This window comes from Stegodyphus dumicola, chromosome 8 (genome assembly GCF_044657685.1).
Source record: "Stegodyphus dumicola isolate Sdum_Otavi_A_Nest chromosome 8, ASM4465768v1".
Lineage (NCBI taxonomy): Eukaryota > Metazoa > Arthropoda > Arachnida > Araneae > Eresidae > Stegodyphus > Stegodyphus dumicola.
The window spans coordinates 9,418,887-9,440,950 of record NC_140775.1 but is presented as its reverse complement, the minus strand read 5'-3'; the positions used below and the strand labels follow the sequence as shown (position 1 = coordinate 9,440,950).

Here is a 22,064-nt window from a genome sequence, read left to right as displayed (position 1 = left end):
CATTTAGGCTTTTTTCACTTGTATATTCTAAATTTCAATTTATTTTATTGCTAATTCCCTGCAATAGATGTTTAGGCCTGCCAAAGTATTTCACTCCATGATCTTATTACTGCAGTTGCCTTATTTTAATTACTAAGTCTACTTTGATATTTAAGATTTGAACTTAGCCCCACCCCCGACCAATGCCTGATTAGCAAGATTATGCACTGACTTTCCAGTTATGCCATTGGACCACGTGACCCAGTAGCTCCTCCCAGGACTCTAAAGACCTTCTTTCACCATCCATCTTCGTCCATTTGAGCACCAGCAGCCAAAATAGTAGCATGCGACATCTTTAATATGTCTCTTATTGCTATAATTGCTAATATGTTATTGCATTTTGACACCTCCAGATATCAATGAAGTGACTAACTCGATGTTACGTATGTGCGCAAGGCTCATCACTGCAACCCACGAGATTTATTCTCTAAGAACTATGCTATAATCACGCTATGCCATATGACGTTATATGCAGGATGCAGCTTATAGCCAAGGGGCCTGATTTAACGTGCTTTACACCTGAGCCTTCCATTCCAAAAGTATTTGAATTTAATTGATGACGTTTTGTATATTACATACCATACCAGTTTTACACTTTCGAATGAAAATAATAACTAACAAATAATTCATTCATTAATTCAAACATAACAATTAAAAATTAATACTAAAATTAAACAATTTATGGAATTTTTGAATTCATTTTAACATTATTTCATATTTTTCAACACCAGTTTTTTAATTATATTCTTAATTCTTAAAACTGTTGACAGCTTTTTGATCAGCACCAATTAAGAAATTTTCTTAGAATTTACAGTTTTTATAGATTTGATTAATAATGGCATGCTGTCAATTTTTTGTATCATTTTTGCTGTCAGTTTCCACATTTCTTTTAACACTTTTATTGCCAGTTTTTATGCATATTATCTCGACAGCGTTATGAATCGACACAACGTATTCTGAAAATGAATCTTCATAACTTCTCTCATTGATGCTTGAAACATTAGCTATAGTTTGCAATTTTTCTGAAGCCACTTCTGTGTAAGTCATATTTTCTAAAACAGTATTAACTGATTTTGAGATATTAACCCCTTGCATTGAATTCAAAATGCATGACCTCTAGAAGAGATATTGACTTACTTTATCTCTTTGCATTTTCACAAAGGGCAAAACACTTACATTTTCACAAAATTCAATTTTGTTCATCATTTATGAAACATATTTCTGTAATTTTGAAAGCTTTTATAATATTCTGAAAATGTTAGATGTATATACAGAAAGAGAAAGAGACACTAATCTTTTTCAGAAAGAGATTGGTTGTGTTTGTCCTTCACAGTTTTCTGATTAGTAAAGCTTTTTTTTTTAATATATAAAGAAAATTAAATTTAAAAAGAAATTAATATCCCGTTAAAAAAGAAAATCAATAAAAGTACTTTTTGTCACCCATGAGTTCTTGTCACTCTGATAAGTATATTCTTGCCGTCTTTCAATCATCGAGGTTTTCTGCTTTTGTCAAATATATTCTTGACTCCTTTCAAACATCAAGTTTTCTGCTTTTGTCAGTAACCAGTCCTGTCTTCTTTATTGTTAGATCCATATTGCATGTTAATAATACAGTAATGCATTCCTCCAGTTTCTTAAACCAGCTGTTCTTTCACTTTTGAATATTAATTTTGGTAATGTTCTGTAATGCAGTTCAGTTTTATCTGTTATAAATTTTATGTGGCTTGTATACATTTAGCAGCCCAAGTAAAACGTCTTGCATCAAGTTATCAGCTGCGTGATGATCCGCATCTACCTTCTTACCGTGCAGTTTCTGATGGACAATGTTGGATTTCACTTTCTTCAACTTGCCATATGTCAGTTGATATAAAATTCTGACTTTGCATTTAGTGGGTTAGTGAAAAAAGGTCTAGAAATAAAAACACTTTTAGCTTTATAACTTATAGAAAAGCAGTTTCGATGTCTCTCAGTTTTCTGTTTTTTGAAATTCTTTGAAACATTTGCATTTTTTATTAATTCTTCATTAATTATAATTCATTGTTTTTAAGTGGATTGCACGATGCTGTGTGTGAAATTCTCAGTTTAAACATAGTTTTAGTCTAGCTGCAATTATCAAAAACATTAAAATCTTTTAGCAATTTATTCTATTTGTTCAATTTTATCTTTTGCTTTCCATTTCGACATGTTACAGGTTAGGCACAGAACAAATTTTAAAAATGCTTCTTCCAATGATTTTTTCAAATAAATTAAAACCCTTTGTCTTAATTTGTTTGAATAAATCATTTGTCTGTTTAGTCACTCTACTCTTCATGATTATGAGCATGACCAATGTTTCCCTTCAGTCTACAGTTATCACTAACCTTCCATTTAAAGACTTTTAATCTATGACAATGCTGAAAAGCATTTTTTGAACTTTCAACATAGTGTATCTCTCCATAGGGAAGATGCTGAATGTGGAAATTTAAAAAATGGAGTACAGAAGCTGCATTTTTTCCTTCTATCAGCGGTATTCGAATAGGAACTTTCACTGATTTAGTGTCTCTAGATGACTGTTTTTGTTGACATTAAGATAACAACTCTCTTAACCACAAAGTAGGCCCTTTGAAAACCAGTACAGACTATGGTGAACTAATTTCATGACTAAAAGACTTAATTTTATGTTGGAAGTTATGAAGGCAAATGAACTTATGGATCTGATCTAATTCAGGTAAAAAAGATCAGTAAGAAGAAGACAGACAGACAAAGGACTTTGAAAACAATGTTACGTAGTTACAGGGACCAGGGGAGAGGTAGGAAGTTTTCATTCAGACCTGTTTTAGTGAAGTATTACATATTTGAATGATAAAGCCATGTTCCACAATACATTAAATGAATGAACTACAAAAGGCTTTAACAGGTACAACCAAGATATTCTAGCACTGAAGAGAGTGGTCTTTAGCCATTCTGAACTTAATAATTGATGGGTTTTTCTATTAATTAATATGTATTTGTTTTACTTCATCGGAATTCGAACAAAATAAGAGGCCAGTGAGTTTAATAAGCTACATATACTGTAAATGGCATAAATTTCCTTTTAATAGGTACTATATGTGAGCTGATGAAATAGGTAATTTTTAAAATTTAGTAATACAATTTTTTAATTTTTTTCCAATAATTCCTCTAAAAGGAAGGTCCAAGTGTTGGCGTATAACTCTTTTATGGAAACGTCTTGGCTGCAAATACTATATGTGTAAGATGGTTATCATTTTGATACACATTCTGTCAAAATTAGCTTTTTATGTTTTCCATTATATGATGCAAGATGTAGTAATATTGCTGTAATTTTTCCTCACTTTTATGTCCAAGTAATTTTTTAAATGTTGCCACGGCATGTTAACACCACAAATATTAAAAACAAAATGTGTAGCAACACAAATTAAAAGGTCTGTTGCTTTTAAAAATATTATCACATTTATTTTTAAGAAATTATCTAATAAATGTAAAAAAAAAATAGCAACTTTTAATACTCCATTAGGATTCTAAAGATATGCTGATTTTTAAAGAAAGTGATATCTGTATGTGTAGAGAAGAATGTCCATGTGTTTGTGTATAATTCATACATATCTGCAGTTTGATTCCAATCTTAATGAAATTCTGCAACTTGATCTGCAAAATAAGAGGAAGGTCACTCACTGTCTTCAAAAAATTTTGAAAAACCACCAGCTAGATAAATAGATTAGTAGGCGGGTGGGAGGGTGAGTGAGCGAGTGAGTTTTTGTGTCTGTGTGTAAATTTAATGAACTTTTGATTTAAAAACTCAGTGATTGATAAGCTTTATGTAGCCACTCGGGAAATTATAAGATATTTCTATTTCAAATCTAATCAGAAAACTGAACAGTATGAAATAAGATGTATGGTGCCACTCAGCGAAATAGCATATATTTGTCTCAGCATTTTAAAAGAAATCGGTTAGTACCGAATTAAAACATTTTTATCTTTATGTGTTATTCAGCAAAGCACAAGATATTTAATTTCTCTTTTAAATTCTGTTATTAATTAATAAACTAAGCGATTTAGCACCTAAGCAACAATAGATGTGGATTCCTTCTAATTATTATTATTAGCTGGACCCATGAAATTACACTAATTGGATTCATTTAAAATCATCTCTGTATGTAAAGAAGTGTCCTTTTTTATGTGTATACTTCATATAAATCTATAGTTTAATCGGATCTCAATAAGCTCAATGTTATATAAGGTTTTGGAAGCTACCCCGTGGAGTCCACACTCAGGGCACTTATAACAGAACATTGTGCTCATGACGTTCATCTTGGGTAAAAATCATTTAGCTTAGGTTCACATTGCCATTGTTGCATTCCTACTATTAGTTCTTACTAAAATTGCTAGTTGACACCTGGTTAGTTCATTTCATTCATTAAAACCGTGTTTTAATGAATGAAAGATTCCAGATGAGTGTAGAACCTTTAAAGAAAATTTAAGGGTGCTGTCTATCAGTCTTTTATGAAGATTGTGAAGATATTGGCCAATGTGGTTGGTGATTTTCTAAAAACTATATTTAAAAAAAAAAAAAAAAAAAAAAGGAGAGAGAGAGAGAGAGACATAACTGATAACAAAGGAAGTATCAGTTCTTACTAAAATATGTCACCTTATGCTGTTCTACAGTTTTATTCAAGCTTGGAAAAATTTTGCACAATTAACCTTGAACCGTAATCAGAGGAAAATCACTGCCTCCTTGTGATATCCGTTTAAATGAAGCTTTTTTGATTTTCCGTCTGCATAAGACCTGGACATTAGCTAGTTTAAAAATATAATTTAAAAGGCAAAAATGTTGTATTAGCAAGTATGAGTCCAATAGCAGATTGTAAACTATAGCTCGCCAAGAGCATAAGAAACCTTGACAAACCGTCTAGTAAGCCATTAAAAAATCTAAATCTTCTCTTTTTTTTTTTTTTTTTTTTTTTTTTTTTTAATTTTAATTTTTGATGCTTTATGTGACTGGGTAACCAAACTTCATAAATCTCCTTAAAATATATGTATATTATCAGCTCTAATAATTTGGAATATCACTATGTATTATATTGAGAAACTAAGTTTTAAAACAATTTTTTATTGGAACAAGGTTTCAGTGAAGTGGAGCAATACATCACAGGCAATGAACTAAAATTAATTTCCAGGCAATTTTCTCGATATATTGTGATATTTTTGGCGCCTAAGTATTGTCAGATGTGACTGAATGAGTTTATTAAACTTTTAATGCATGATAGAATTTTTTTGACATCTGTTCCCACAAGGTATTAAAGAACTAGTTACTAGTCCCCCCTCCAAAAAAAAAAGGGGGGGAGGGAAGAAAATTATTGAAATTTCTGTTAGCATTTTATATTGAGGAAGAAAAACATAGATGTTTGACTTCAAAAATGCAATGAAATGGTGGCTGTTTTCAAGACTTAGCATTCAGAATTTGAGATCTTGGAAGTTTTGTGTTTGTACAATTAAACACTATCTTATTATAAAAAAAATTATGTGAATAAAAATGTTAATAAAATATTAAAATCACTGACTTTAGTTGACTTACCAATTATTAGCAATTTATATCTGTCTGTTTCACTAAAATATACGAGGCTTATTCGGAAACTAAGTACCGTTTTGATAAAAAAAATAGTAAAAAATTTTTTCGAATTCAATTTTATTTCTACATGAAAATACATGTCTTAAACTATTTTTCAACATAGTTTCCACCAATGATCAAACACTTGTCATAGCGGGTTACCAGTTTTTGTATACCATCGTCAAAGAAACTTCCCGCCAGTTTCGATAACCACGACTCCACAGCATTTTTCGTGTCATCGTCAGATCCAAAGCGCTTGCCACCAAGCTCGCGCTTCATGTGCAGGAACAAGTGATACCCAAGTTTCATCACTTGTCACAATTTGGTTTTAAAAGTTTTTTCCCTCATCACTGTACCGCGTGAGAAATGTCAGGGCACTACCAAGTCGCTTTGTTTTGTGAACATCAGTGAGCATTTTTGGAACCCATCGGGAACACAGTTTGCGATAATTCAAGCGGTCAGACACAATTTCGAACAAAACAGTACGTGAAATTTGTGGAAATGCCTCTGAAAGAGTTGTCATTGTGAAGCGTCTGTTCTATGATGAATTGCTTCATCAACTTTCCTTACCAAATCATCGGTGACAACAGAAGGCCGACCACTCCGAGCCTCGGCGTGCACATTTGTTCGACCTGCATTAAACATTCTTACTCACTTTCTCACCATTCCATCACTTATCGCGTACTCACCGCAAACTTCTGTCACTTGACGATAAATTTCGGCCGGTTTAACATTCCTCGCATTCAAAAATTTAATCACGGCACGAATCTCACAGTCAGCGGGAGAACTAATTGTCTTAAACATTTTGAATGTGCACAGCAAACTGAAAACACAACATAGAGCAACTAAAATGGCGGCAATTGAAAGTCAGTGAACAAGAAAGACTAGTGCGCATGCGCGGGACACCTACCACAGCGCTGCGACGGCACTAGAATGAAACGGTACTTAGTTTCCGAATACGCTACGTAGTTACTTGGTAGATAATAAATTCGATTTTGTTGTGTTTGTATTTTTTATTTATTTTCTTTCTTTTTAATAGGCATCTTATATGATGGAACAAAGAGGTCTGCCTGATTTTCGACGTTATATCGAGGATAGAAAATATGGAGAAGCTCCATCCCGTTTCCCTCTTCATTCTGCATATGTTGAGGTAACTTTCATTTAAGTCACATATGCATACAGGGTTTGTGCGATCCTTAAAAGTACTTAAGAGTCTTTAGGATTTTTGGAAACATTGTTAGTCCTTAGAAGTCCTTAGAAGTAAATTTACACTTAAATTGGCAAAAGGTCCTTAATTTTACTAATCTGATATTTTTTCCTTTTTGAGATATGATTTTTCTTATTATTCGGTGCTAAATATGACAGTTTAAGATCAGTTTGTATACAAAATTTATGTATATTTTCATAATTTTATTATACAAACATAATAAAATTGATAAATATCATTAAAAAGGATACTATACTAAAACTGTAACTAAGAAGTAGCTCTAAAATGAAACATTTTTATTTTCATATGCCATACTTTAAAAAGAACATTACTTATCATTTTGAAAACTTAGGATTATTTTCATTCTGAAAAATAAGATAATAAATCCTATGAAAAAGTATCTGAAGCTCTTAGCAAAAGCTGCTGTAGTTATTACTCCAAAGGGGCAATTTGTCCAGAAGGACAATTAATTTTGTTTTGGCATTTTGCGTCGATTCACTACAAGCGTTGTTTCACTTTTCAAATTGTTGCGACCAAATATTGTCGCCCTGTATTATATGTAAAGAAATTCAATAATGAAGAATCAACACAAATGTATGTATGTTTCTCTCATTGTGGTAAAACAACGTTACCTAGAGCCATTAAATTTTGAATAACGTGATCCTCCTGCGAATATGGATATCTGAAAGCCCAAATTTGAAATTTGGAATTTGTTTTATTATCAATTTCATATTTTGTAAAACTTTAACGAATTTTTTATTGACAAACTGAAGGATTTCGAAGCGAGCAATGGCAACATAGTACAGAAAAAACATTTTCATCTCCAGTGCACGAGACTGTGTATCGGAAATTCTAAAAATATGCTCATTTTAAAATTATTTTGTGATATTGCTCTTGAACTGGATTTTATGGTTTACGTGTGAAGAACGTGATATTTAATAAATAAAGGTAGCACACAAAATGTTTAAAAAATGCCCCTTTTGACAAAATTTGAAACCTTTCAGATTTTCTTTTTTTTTCTTTCTTTCTTTCTTTTTTTTCTTTTTTTTTTTTTTTTTTCTTTTTTTTTTTTTATGATTTTTTTAATTTTATTTTTCATTGTATTTTTTGATTAGAGGTTTTTTTATGTTTCTGTTTCAGAATATTCAAATTGGTTTCAGTTTGCTTTTAAAAATTTACTTAACACGTTTCTTTTTTTTTTTCTTTTTCTTTTTTTTTTTTTTACCTCTTAACTGCCGCGGGCGTATATATACGCCTTGCTCAGCTGATGCGTTAACTGCCCCAGGCGTATATATACATCCTTCCAAACTGCTATCATTTGCTTTGCGCTGCTACACCTAAAATTATTCGCAAAGTTAACGGATCTGCTGCGCATCTGGGGCAGTTAACGCATCGGCTGAGCAAGGCGTATATATACGCCCGCGGCAGTTAAGGGGTTAATTATTATGCAAAAATCTTCTGGCTTTTTGCTCTTACAGACATGGTAAGGATAATTTTTAGCTCTTGTAATGTGGAAGGTTTAGAGGGATATAAAAGCAAGATTGATAAACCTTTGATACCAGAAGATTTCAGGAAAATGTGACAAAATGAAAGATATTTTCATGGTATTAACATAATGAATGTGTATTTTAGGAAAATTGTGATAAATTTCTTCTTTTATGGAAAATTTTTGGTAATAAAGCGAAAACAGGTAAAAAAGCGAAAACAAAGTTTTTTGAATTCTTTGCTTTTGATCCTAGAAGTCTTTCTCGTAACATGTTTTACCTTCCTTTATTTTCTCATCTTCTTATTAGACACAAGCATGGAAAATTGCAAAAATATTTCTTATCTTCTTACATGGATAGGAATTCTGTCACATTGGCTCTTTTGCTGCAACTGACCTAGTATCATTTCATATTTATTCCCCATCTTCTGAACATTCTAAGTACATGTAGTTCTTTAAAATAATAGAAATCCTCAATTAAATCTGAAATTTTAAAATGTAGAGGAATTTGATCAAGAAAGAAATTGATTATATAAATAGAAAGAAAATTTTTTTCGAAGGTATATTGTTAGAACACTAACAAATTAGAGGATGAAGCAGAGACTAGTGGGATTATTGATTTGTTTATTGAAACAAAAAAGATGTTAAAGAGAAGAACATTTATGTAAATTAGCTAAAATATCTTGAAAATTTTCAAATAAAAAAATGCATAAATGTTTTATTGTACATTGTTGCTACAAAAACATACACATTTTTTACCTTTCTTTTGTAATTATACTAATAATGTTTTAGAAACAATATCATAAATTACATAGATAATTTTATGTAGTTTAAAAAAATGCATATTGTAGCCGTTCCTCAATAGACACTAATGCCAGCTAGCTTTAAAAGGATTTATTAACAGAGCACACAGGAACGGTTACAAACAAAAGAAATATATATAAAAATGAAACATAAATGAAATGGAACATCAAACATTGAGAATAATGTAACATAGTAATCTATCATCATGTCGGCTGGAGGTCGACTGACGTTTTTTCATATCGCCACGAGATGGCGTTTAAATAAAATAGTTCGGTTACAGTTCATGAGTTCATGGTGTAAATAAAATAGTTCAATTACACTTAAATAGGTCTGTTACATCCTCCCCCTCTGACTTTGTAGACGTCTCGGCAAGAAGTCAGGAACTGACATTTGTCTACTTTGTGCAGCGGGCGGAGAATCAGATGGACGGGCTCCAGTTTGACGAGCAGTAGATTTTGCGTCACCAGCACCTTGTGCAACAGGTGCAGATTCGGGCGGTATTACAAGTTTCTGGCATCCTCTTTTCTTTAAGGGAACCACTGGAATTACACGAGCTGAGTTTTGCTTATTTCGATCTTGATATGGTTTCAAGGCTGAAACATGATACTTGCCGAGAATTTTGTCTGGTTCATGAGGATCGGCAATATCATAAGTGGTTGGAGATCTTGTAGTCACTATCACATAAGGACCATCTCTCTTGGGCATGAATTTAGCAGTTTTCTTCAGTGGACCGTTGCTGATTGGGTGGAGGGTGACCCAAACTTTTATCTCCAGGAACGAATTTCGGTGTTTCTCTTCGTTTTTTGTCAGCATATCGTTTCTGCTTATCTTGATGCATTTCGACTCTTTCTCGTACCTGTTGTACATTTCTTGCAAAACGTTTCAAATGTGGAGTAATTTCGGGAACAAAATTATCGTTCTCAATTACGGCTTTTATATCATGCTTTACATCATCTAAGGTTCGTAACTCTCGTGCAAACTGAAGAAAAGCAGCAGAATGTCCAGTTGAATCACATTTGACTGTATTCAAAGCAAACCTTATTACTGGCAGTTTATCCTTCCATGACTGATGGTCGTTACCAACAAGTATTGCTAAACGTGGTTTCAGATTATTCTTCCTTTCAACTGGGTTAGATTATGGGTGATAGACAGGAGTAAGACTTTGATCAAGGTTCAAGATATAGCATAGTTGTTGCATAACAGCACTAATAAACTGGGTACCATTATCACTTATTATTTTCTTGGGTAACCCAAATCGAAGGGCGACTTCCTCCAAAAGAATAGTGGCACATTCTCTGGCCGTGGCTTCCTTTAAAGCAAATAGTTCTGTCCACTTCGTAGCACAGTCCTGCACAATAAAAATCCATTTTTCACCAGACGGTGTTTCAGGTAGGGGACCGAAAAGATCAATTGACAAGGTCTCAAAACGTTGAGCATAGACTGGAGTTTGAAGTAAGCCAGATCGCTTTTGATTAGTGGCTTCTCCCCCTACTTTGAAGACAGTGTGATATTTGTTAAGCAATGCATCAGTTGCAAGCCGTTGGGCTGTAGTTAATTGCTGTCCTTCATTTTCTCGTAGTCGGTAGTTGTTTACAACAACTGGGGTTTCTTCCAGTACTTGGGATTGATGAGGTTTCACGAAGCTATGTTTTCTTCGAGGTTCATCAGAAAAGTTCCACTTATTTTCAGCAAGATTTAAAACAATTTTAGCTTTTTGAAGAAAGCCAGTTCCTAACAGAGTCGAGTTATTTTTGGCATCAGGCAACACAAGGAGCGGAGTTTTGAACTCTCGTGCCTTCGAGAAGAATAATTTGTTCGGTGCGAAGTACCTCTTTTTCAGATACCAAACCATCAGCGAAAGACACCTCTAGTGTTGTCTTTTCAAATACTGCATCTTGTTTCTGCAGAATATGATAGAGGGATTCACTTGCAATTGAGTGACTAGCACCAGTGTCGGCGAAAGCTGTACCGGAAACACCACCAATACTAATTGGAAATACAGCAGTCCGAGTGGAAGATAAACAGGATCGGATTTGGATAGTGCCAAAATTTGATGAATTTGAAGTCTTCGGGGGGTTACAGTCTGGACATTTAGACTTGATAAAACCAGTTTTTCCGCACCCATAGCATGTTCAAGGAGGTCGCTTTTCCTCTGTTTGTTGCTGAACACGATTTGAAAAGGTTTTATGAGTTCCCTGTATGTCACTTGTTCGATTTTCCACTTTGTGTTTGGATGGATTAGTCAATTTGTAAGAATAGTTCCGCCTGCCAGGAAGTTCAGTTTTATAGTTCGTATTTTTAACACGTACAGCTTCATAATCATCCAATTTCTGTACTAATTCAGATGAACTCTTTATTTTTCCCCAAGTATCAATAAAATGCTCCTTAACGTCACTAATGACTCTTCTTTTAAGCTGATCTGTCAGGACCAAGTCTTTGAGTGATTCAAAGTCTGTAACATCGAGACTATGGAGCCACTCTTCGAGATAATTGTTTAATTCGTAAGTAAAATCTTTCCATAAAGACCCAGGGTGTTTTTGGTGTGTAGTAAATTTAATTTGAAATGATTCAGCATTTAATTTGAATCTTTGTAGCAGAATCTTCTTGATGTAAGAATAATCTTCTAATTTGTCTTTTGGTTCTCTTAAAATAATTTGCGAAATGTCTATAGGCAGAAGAGGTAGGAGATGAGTGATGTAATCTATTTGTTTTATATTAACTGTCTCACATTGTCTTCCAAAAATTTTCAGGTAGGTTGCAATGTCAGAAGTTCCTGTAAATTTAGGGATTAGGTGTTGAATATTTGTTCCAATAGCTGCATTTGAAGCAAAGGCGGCATAGTTAGGGTTTGAGCTAGCAGCTGCCAGGTTTAATTTTAAACGTTCCAATTCTAATAAAAGTTCTTGTTCTTTTCTTTGACGTGTCTCCAGATCGTTGCTTTCACGTTGTTTTTGTTGTCTAGTTTCGATTAAAGTTTCCAGAAGATTCCTGGTAAAAGCCTCATCATAAGCGTCAGAATTGACAATAAGATCTTTAAGATCTATTACTTGCATAGTGTCGTTTACAGTGAAACCCAGTTCTGCAGCGAGAGTTTTTAAATCCTCTTTTCGTGCTTTGGCAAGGTAAGCCATAATTATATGAGAGGTCAGAGGGGAGGGAAAAGATGAAGTTGAATTTGTTGTTATTTCCATTTTATTCACAATACAGTATTTTAGAATTAATAATTATACCTTTAAGTAAAATGTATATACCCCTATTAAACAGCATGTATGAATGTAAACAATGTTACTCGTACATTTGTATACCACTATTAAACAGCATTTATAAATGTAAACAATAATACTCCAAAAGTTTATTATTTCTGAGTCGTAAAAATATCATAAAATGTCCTCATAAATTCAACTTGTCTCCAGAAAATAACATATAATAAATTGCTCAAGAATTGTTTACTACTTAGCAAAACATACATAAATGTCTTACCATAAGCTTTTATATTCAAGCTGAATTCTTCAAAATCTTAATCTTAACAAAATATTAAGCTAATTAAGCAACACACACTTAGTAACTCTTTTACTTTATTTAAATAGTCATTCGATTTTATTCATAATTATTTTCTTTCGCTTCAAGAAATATTTTCAAGACATGCATTCATTAAAGGAAAACAATCGTATTTTCTTAAAGTATTATACTATAATCATTTTCTCAAAATGTTCCTCGAAAGATAAATCAACAAGTACAATATTTTATTTTATGTAGAATAAAACATTTAATAAGGAACAACAGCACTCAAAGGAAATAAAAATAATAAAAGATTTGACGTAAACACATCATAAATCATCGCTAGTCTAAACATTTCGGCGGCGGGGGGGGGGGGACATCTGCTGCTGTATGTCAGAATCGAAACTAATAAATTCTAATGAACAATGTCCATGAATATATTCAAACTTTAACATCAAAACAAGTATTCAGTGAAACAATATTATTCACAAATTAATTTACTATGCGCATTAACATTTTAAAATAACAAATTACAATTCAAGAAATAACGTTTGGTTAACAGAAAGCCGTTTGCTTTCGTTTAATACTCTTATGTAATATCAATAAATCAGATTTCAGTAAAGAATTTACATTTGCTTTAAGAAGCAGCTTATAATAAATAATCAGTTTAAAAGAACTTTAAACTCAGATTAAACGATAATGTAAACGAAACTTATCTTTTCCGTTGAAATTGTCCAGTTGATGATTCGATGTGCTAGCAGCACGGTATGACAATTTTAATTCCTGAATTGGTTTCCAGAATATTTGACCAGTAGTCCACACCTGAAAAGAAACTGAGCCGATCTCCAGCAACTAAAAGTTAAATTCAAGAGTAAGAGCTTGTTAAAGCCAAACAGAAATTCTAAACATTTTGTTGCGCCATTTTGGATTCAAATTTAGTTGGGCGCCAATGTGATGTAGCCGTTCCTCAATAGACACTAATGCCGGCTAGCTTTAAAAGGATTTATTAACAGAGCACACAGGAACGGTTACAAACAAAAGAAATATATATAAAAATGAATCATAAACGAAATGGAACATCAAACATTGAGAATAACATAACATAGTAATCTATCATCATGGCGGCTGGAGGTCGACTGACGTTTTTTCATATCACCACAAGATGGCGTTTAAATAAAATAGTTCGGTTACAGTTCATGAGTTCATGGCGTAAATAAAATAGTTCAATTACACTTAAATAGGTCTGTTACAATATCATAATCTGTAAAATGTTCTTAGATTATAATGTGAATATTTTCTTAACATATATTTTTTAGAAATAAAAAAAAAATGATAATGACCATGTAAATCTATAGAGACTCGGGGTATCTTTTTATGTGTATAAGTATTTGTAACTAATTGCTCAATCTTAGAAATTATCTCTACATGCTAATGTGAGTTGTCACTTTTTTTAATCTTTACTGTGGACGTAAGATACTACACAAAAGTGTAAAAAATAACATAAAACTTTATTCCTTACTGCTAATGGTACTTAAAATAATGTAAAACAATTTATCACCTCTGGTGCTTAAGCAGCTTATTGAAACTTTATATTAAATACTGTATATTGACTGAATTATAACTCTAGCAACTATATATAATTGTATATAACTCTACGTGAAACTACGATACCCGCTGGATTAGACAGACAAAGCGCAACTTTCAATACAAACAGTCTTGCCAATATCAGGCACTTATATCTGTTCTGATCAGTGTCTTTCACTCTCTTAACTAGCAACAGCGTGGCGACAGCCAGGCTTCTGTTACAAATCATGCTAGTTATAATTTAACTTCTCATTTTAACCTATGCCTCTTGACATGAAATTTTCATAAACCTCCGGACCGAATGACTATGTGAGGAAACAAGGCATGAAATTAACATAAAACTAAATTGTCACTAATCTTCTTTAAAATATGTGGAACTGTTATATGTGTAAAATATAAATGATATAAATGTAAATTTTGGAGGAATTTAGTAATTTAATGTGAATTAAATTAACTGATAAATTTTACAGCATTGATCCTTGAATTTGTTTTATAATTATGTTATATAATAGTGCATCCTACTTACAAATATATTTTATTCTTAGAATGGTGTTACAAAAGTGAAGTTCAGGTATAGATAATTGCTTCAATTTATTCATTTCCTTTGCTGATAGGTCCTTAATTTTTTTCATTAATGGTCCTTAATTTTTTTTTTCTTGAAAGTACTTAATTTCCATGTGTAGAAATATGTATGAAACCTAGCATATTTTATCATTTAAATAATAAATTAATGTTTTATTACATTTCTTTCTAAATGATTTTTCAAAATTTTGTTTCCTTTCAAGGGTTGGGGTCTGTATTGTGAATATTTAGGTTATGAATTAGGATTGTATGAAGATTCATATTTTCAGTAAGCAGTTTTATTTATAATTTTTATTTCTTTTTTAAAAATATTTATTGTATTTATAACATTTAGTTGTAAAACTGTTTTTCTGATTAAAGGAAAGAACTTTATTTTCAGCATATATTTGTACTTGTAGCATAAATTAATTTTTAACAAATCTTGGTTAAAGCTGAATGATGATAGCTATAAATGGGTCCATGAGTGTAATTTTGCCTATTAATCATAATATCAGTTAAATTAGACCTAAATCTGTCACTAGTAGCTAGTTCAAAATGGAACTTAGCAAAAATGAATTGAAAACCTTCATGGGATTCGAAAATTTAAAGAACAAGTTTGCCGCCTAGCTAAATAATAAAACTTCTAACGAAGTAGCAGTGAGTTGCATACGTAAATATTGCAGTTCAACTTTGACTGCAGGTTCATAAAACTTAAAACATTTGATTCCTCCAAAGTGCAGCAGATTGGTTGAATGTTCCCACCTCTTACTATTAATCAATGCAAGTGTTAGGTGGCTTTTGCTTTTGATAATCATGTGTCAGTTTTAATTTCTTGAATATTTAAACCACTAACAGTTTGCTGCTGACAAAAATCTTTACTATTAATATTGGGTTTTAATGAAAGTTTCTTGCCACCGCAAATATCGTCCACTCAAACAGTTCATGTTAGTGTGTTTAATCGTATTTTGTCAAACGATTGTTTGCATTTGAAAGAAAGAGACTTGTTTTAGGACAATGTGTTGTGAAATTTGAAAAAAAATATCGTTATCATTAAGCACAAGGTGCCTGAAATGGAACTATCCATGCTACGATATTAGAACCATTATTTACTTCCAGTTCTCTTGCAAAAAGTCAGTTACAGAATGTCACCAAATCATTTTTATAGCTTTAGGTACTAATGTTGTATCATATGACACTGTGAAGGTTTGTTACAGAAAGTTCAAAAAGCAAGGACTATGACATTCCAGGAGCAGAGCACTTTGGCCAACCTACTTATGTTGATGAAGCCCACTTGTGAGAACTTGTGGAAGAAGATCAGTATGCAACCCCTCGAGAGCTTGCTGAGGAGTTAAACGTTAGTGCCATATCCATTAGTCGCACTATTCATCGCATAAACTTGACTTAAAGGTCAATCGCTGGGTGCCGCATGAGCTGACTCAAGCTGATTAGAAACAAACGTGTTTGGACCTGCACTCTGGACTAGATCACCACTTGTGATGAAAAGTGAATTTACTTCAACGATACAGGCCGAAAAGGGGAGTTGATCTGCACTTAAAAACCATCAGTAGCAAAGTGTAGTTTGACTAACAAAAAGAATCCCACTTTGTACCTGGTGGGACTGCTGTGGTGTTGTCCACAAAGAGTATTTGGAAAAAGGTAAAACCATCGGCAATAAGGTGTACAACAAAAGGCTAGTCCATATTGAGCTGCTATTAAGGAAAAACATCGAACTCAGTTGTGGTATAAAAAGTAATGTTCCATCAAGATAATGCCACATTTGTCATTGCTCCTTTGGACTTTTACCTTTTTTCACACCTGCAGCTGCATCTTGCTGATGCTATCTTCCATTCTGCACATGACATCTGAGATGAGGTTGATCTGTTTTAAGATTCATGGCCATCAAATTCCTGGGCCAAAGGCTTTGAAAAACTACCAAAATATTGACAGAAAATCATAGATTTGGATGGTGATTACTACTAACGGTACTGCTTTCATGTTTTTTCCTAACTTTATTAAGAATGTCTTTTGGCAGAAAACTTTTGTTACAACCAGATATAAACAGTCAGTGGTATTTTTTATGTTATATGTGTTAAATATTATATTCTTAGAATAAATTAAGTTAGAAAAAAAATTATGAAAAAGAGAAAATGCATTAACAGTAATATGTTGAATAATACCTAAATTTACTTGAATGTGTGATATAAATTACTTACACCATCATGGGAAATCTCACCGAATTATTGGGAAGAATTCTTGATTGTGTGTGTGGGGGGGGAGGGGCTGATGGACATAGACCTCATTAGTAATTGACCTTGCACATATGCTGCAATTTGCACACATTTGGTTCTGGTTAATTGATATAAATTATCATTTGATCAAGTATCACCTATATCTTTTGGGATCCAGCCGAGTGCAGGGAATTGTAAAGCTGTGTCTTGCTTTTCATATAGGCAAATGATCAAAGATAGTTCTGGATCAGATTGGTCTTGCATGAGGCTGTAATGTAGGGGGAGGGCCATCCAGTATCATTTAATGTACCTATTTTAGTATAATCTTTTGTGATGTGAAAAATTGTATATATTTTGTGTCATGTTGTGTATTACTGCAGCAAAATAAGTAGTAAAATTAAGAATAATGTGTATTATTGCTTGGCCATGTATTTTGTCTGGTAGTTTATATCTGTGACCTGAGTCTATATCCTTTTAAGAATGAAAGTTTTATTCAAGTTCTGCTAAATTATGTATTACAGTAAAAGTCCCAAAATCCACAAAGCTTGGGACGAGAGGTTGTGTGGATTTTAGGATTTTGCGGATTTTAGGACAGAAAAGATAAAGCATAATATTCGGACTAAAAGTGCAAAATAAATAAGGCACTAAAAGTGCAAAATACACACTAAGATCAGGGGATCTCGCAGGCCATTCAGTGTCACCGTTACGTGAAATAATGCGTCTTCCAAACAATTGACGAACTGCTGCCATCGATTGTCGAGCAGTGTGTGGCATGGCTCCGTCCTGCTGAAAGAAACCACATGTTTTCGATGTTAAGATTAAGCTCGTACAGTCTCGGTGTAAAGAATGTTTGAACCATTGGAATGCCACCTGAATGTTTTTTTTTAAAGGCAGATCCTGTTTCTTCAAAATACGCACCCACGCTGTAATTGCATACGCAGATAGGACACGTCCATGAACATCCAACCTGGTAATGCTGTCGAAATCTCTGTGTGGCAGTCGCACTATCACCATTTTTATAAAACGCTCTCACAGCTACTGCACGTTCCGCACCAGTCCAATGATCCCTGATTACTAAATGGCAATGCGCTTACAACAATTGTGCAAAGTTTTGAACAACTGCCGGCTCTACAGTGCTGCCAACTGTAACATTCAAAATTTCCCGTTTCCCTGTGCCACCCTGTATTACTTCTGAATTCTAATGTGTGATACTGAAAGCTTGGAGCATTTTCCAGTGAACCTTGGGTAATTTTAGTTAGGAATCCTCATTTTCTAAAATATTGAGTAAAGATGAGATGGTAGAGTAGTCAAGAAACAAAAAAGTGCATGGAGCATCAGCTTTTTAATGTGATTTTTCTGGATCAACCACAAACCACAAATGACAGTGGTTGGGCAGTGCATTATAAATCCCACCCATTAACATGTAATTGGGGGGGGGAAGAAACTGAAGTTCTCAAAACTTCATATTTGATTCTCAAAATTAATCATAATCGAATTTCTCACATAATTCAATGATTTTTAACCCATTTCTATTTTTTTTTAAAGTGGATATGAAGCCTCTTGACGAACATTTAGAAGCTTGGTATTTTTTCAAAAAAATTTGAGCTTACTTGTTTGGCAAAAGTGGACAGTGTGTTTGATGCAGTATGTACGCTTTATCAAAAATGACTGGGATTCTTTTTATGTTATTTATTTTTTTATTTAGAATATGAAAGTTTTATTCTACCGAAAACTTTGTGTGCAGGAAGATATATATATATACGTTTGTTTTTGTATGTGTTTATTTAAACTAGTGGGCAGAATTAAGTTACTTAAAAAAAATGAGAATTGCATAAAAATATGTCAAAAATATGTACTTTGTTTGTGATGAATGCAAAATGATAAACATAATTATTTTTTCTTGATCATGTATTGTGCTTCTGAAATCATGGAAATCCTGAAGTGAATGAGGAAGTAGCATTTATCTGATAGCAGTTCTTGATTCAGGAAAGCTGCAGATAATGTGATTATTTTCATTGCTATTTAGGTATCATGATAAGCCCTCACACTATTTTACATAGATCTTGAAGGGATTATCAGGAAATAAATTCCATTTCCATGTCATGATATTTCTTAATTCTTGGGCGTTTCCGGAAGAAGAATTAGTGTGTTTAGCTTCTTTTCCAGAGCATTTGTGGAAGTCATCTGGCTGACCTGCTTATCATGGGAGTTTTCACTTTTTAATGTATTTATTGATCAACCTAGCTATATGTACATGAATATCAATCCATAAAAAGGAACTGAGGACTAACACCTAATACAGCTAAGATATCATTTGCTGTTTGTTTTGAAACATTCAGAACATCTGCTAGATATCAGTGATACACTGATTCCATCGTAAATCTATAGCATTTTATCAGTAGTAAATATCTTTATGGCAAAGGAAGGATTTTAAAACCCCTCTTGCTTGTGGAAAGTACTTCTAGCTAACTGAAATCATCTTTATATATTATCTTTATATATTAAATCATCTTTATATATTCTTGGGTGGCCTTCTAGTTGTACCAATTTCTTGGAACCATTTCCAAAGAGTGATAACAACTTCCACAGCAGCATTCAGCTTCAGATTGCTCTACTTCCTGTCTTTTGATTGCTGTTTACCCAACAGAGGGGTATCTAAACAGAGGTCCAGAATTGCATTGGAAGTCATATTAGAATTCTACTTATGTTGATACCTCTTGAGGTGTTATTATATGATATTATATGCGAAATATAAGTAAACAGGATGATAAATATCACCTTTAAGCTGACCATCTCCAAAGGCAAAAATTGTCTGTAACCATGAGCAATATTCTTTATGCAGGTTCCAGTGTATTATCTTGTTTAGATCAGTCTTATGCTGATCACTACAAGTTAGGTGAGATATATCATAATTTGCATCTCCAAAGGCAAAAATTGTCTGTAGCCATGAGCAATATTCTTTATGCAGGTTCCAGTGTATTATCTTATTTAGATCAGTCTTATGCTGATCACTACAAGTTAAGTGGGATATATCATAATTTGCATACTTCGGTAATATCACTAGAATGTTTTGATTCATATATTTAAAATGAATGTTTCAGATTTTCATTTTCTCTAAAAGTTTTTTGATTTATTTTCATATTTTTGAGAAAGTCTTGATATTTTGTCAGTTTAACATTGGACAGCAATTTATATATATAGTATAGAATTTTTTCATGTTTATATATGATGCATACAATAACATAAATTTTTATGATTCAGTATGATTTTACCCAAATATTTATATCTTATATTTGTTATTTAATTTACATATTGTTGTGCCTATTGTCCAATTTTTTGCTATACTCATCTAATGATAAAAAATAATTTATTCATGGAATTTCAGTTTTGGTCACCTGTCACATGAAATGCTGCGTGCTTGTCGCCTTGTTGTGGATACTGGCTTGCATGCTTTAAAGTATGTAGCTGTTTTTATTTTATGTGTATTTTGATATACTATTTCATGTTAAAATATTACAGACATATATAATGACTGCTTATAAAAATGCTTTTATTAAAAACAAATGATTATTTAGGATTTTACTATAAGTTATTTCATTACACTCTTAACACAAATTTTTTTTGGGGGGAAGGGAACAATAAAACAACCGAAACCTTGTTATTTGCAATTCTGCAAGTTTTTTCCATTCCAAATAGCTTGAGATTTTTAATCTGTGTTTCAAATTAGACCAGTAACATTTTTTATAGCAAAGCATGTATTAAAAACAGTGTGGTACTTATTAATGATATTAACATTTGCACTGTGGTTGCACTTTTCAAATCTTTTCAGAGTGGGTTTTGTCTTAATAGTAGTAATCCGCACTATGTGTAAATAAGGTGAGTGAGTGAGTGAGAGTTTATTGGCACAAAACCAAAGATGATTAAAATGCGCCAAACACAGGAATATGTAAATAAGTGAGCTTTATATGAAGCTTCATTCACATGCACAATAATAAAACATTTATTTCAGATGAACACGTATTATTCCTATCATTATAGAGAGGTAACTTCTTATCTAAACAAAACATAACATTTTCTCCACATAGCACCATCTATCTTAAAAAATTCCTTACATCCTGGGGATGAACTAAGTCTACCATAACTCAGGTTTTTGTACGTTCTAGTATCACTTGAATATTTTTTAATTATTACATAAATCTAATAAATATATAATCATTGCAAATTTGAAATCAGTCCACAAGAAGTAATTATCCATCATGTGAAAAATGGGTTTTAAGAAGTTGAGTATTCTTGTTGCTGTCAACTCTAACCTTTGCAAAGTTAGCTTCTTTACTATTGCTACCATTATTTAAATGTTACAAAGCTAACTTCAAAATTTTCATATGATGTTTTGCAGCAGGCATATGCAATAGCTCTGTATGCTAGTTCACTAGCATCATCAAAAATATGTAATTGGAATTCAGCGAGGTCTGTTTTGAAATAACATTCTAGGTATTGATAAAGTTTCCAATTTAGGAATGTCCCTATGCCAGTTTCCTCATTTAGCTTTCAAATCCTCACCTAGCTTTTTATCTGATTTTACGTATACATAAATGTATTACGTATACATATATGTATTTTTACATATACCTATTCAAACTATTTCCCATTTTACACCTCTCTTCCATTATTCTTGAAATAAAATCTTCATCTAATTACAAATGGTGTAATTAATCCCATAGGGTCATAAATTTCAAAATGCTTCTTTTCGTGTTCTGTCTATCTTCTGATAATTGCAAAATAGAGGAAATATTGAAACTAAATTCATTTGTTTTGGTACCCAGCACTGGTACTATATAATTTTTAGAAATTGAATGATTTTCAAATCCTGTATTATTCTAGATTTTCAAAAGCTCCTCTGAATCAGTTTGCCATTTTCTCAGATTCAGCCTCTGATAGGATGAATTTTGCAACCATAGACCATTTTCGAGCTTCAAATACAGAATATGCTCTTTCCAACAAATTATCTACATATAAGCATTCATTCAAGATCCTATATGTTTCTTTATTTGAATC

General features: G+C 32.5%; 1 protein-coding gene across 3 annotated transcripts in view; it reads left to right on the top strand.

The window, feature by feature from the left end:
- The window catches only part of LOC118190472 (uncharacterized), a 103,703-nt gene that overhangs the window by 61,137 nt on the left and 20,502 nt on the right, over positions 1-22,064 (top strand). For all 3 annotated transcript variants that reach the window (XR_015042480.1, XM_085821559.1, XM_085821560.1), the window contains exons 12-14: positions 6,684-6,794; positions 15,006-15,070; positions 20,395-20,466. Coding sequence is in view for 2 of the 3 variants with exons in the window: in XM_085821559.1 (XP_085677685.1) it covers positions 6,684-6,794; positions 15,006-15,070; positions 20,395-20,466 (248 nt within the window). In the remaining variant the exon portion in view is untranslated. The remainder of the gene's footprint in view (positions 1-6,683; positions 6,795-15,005; positions 15,071-20,394; positions 20,467-22,064) is intronic.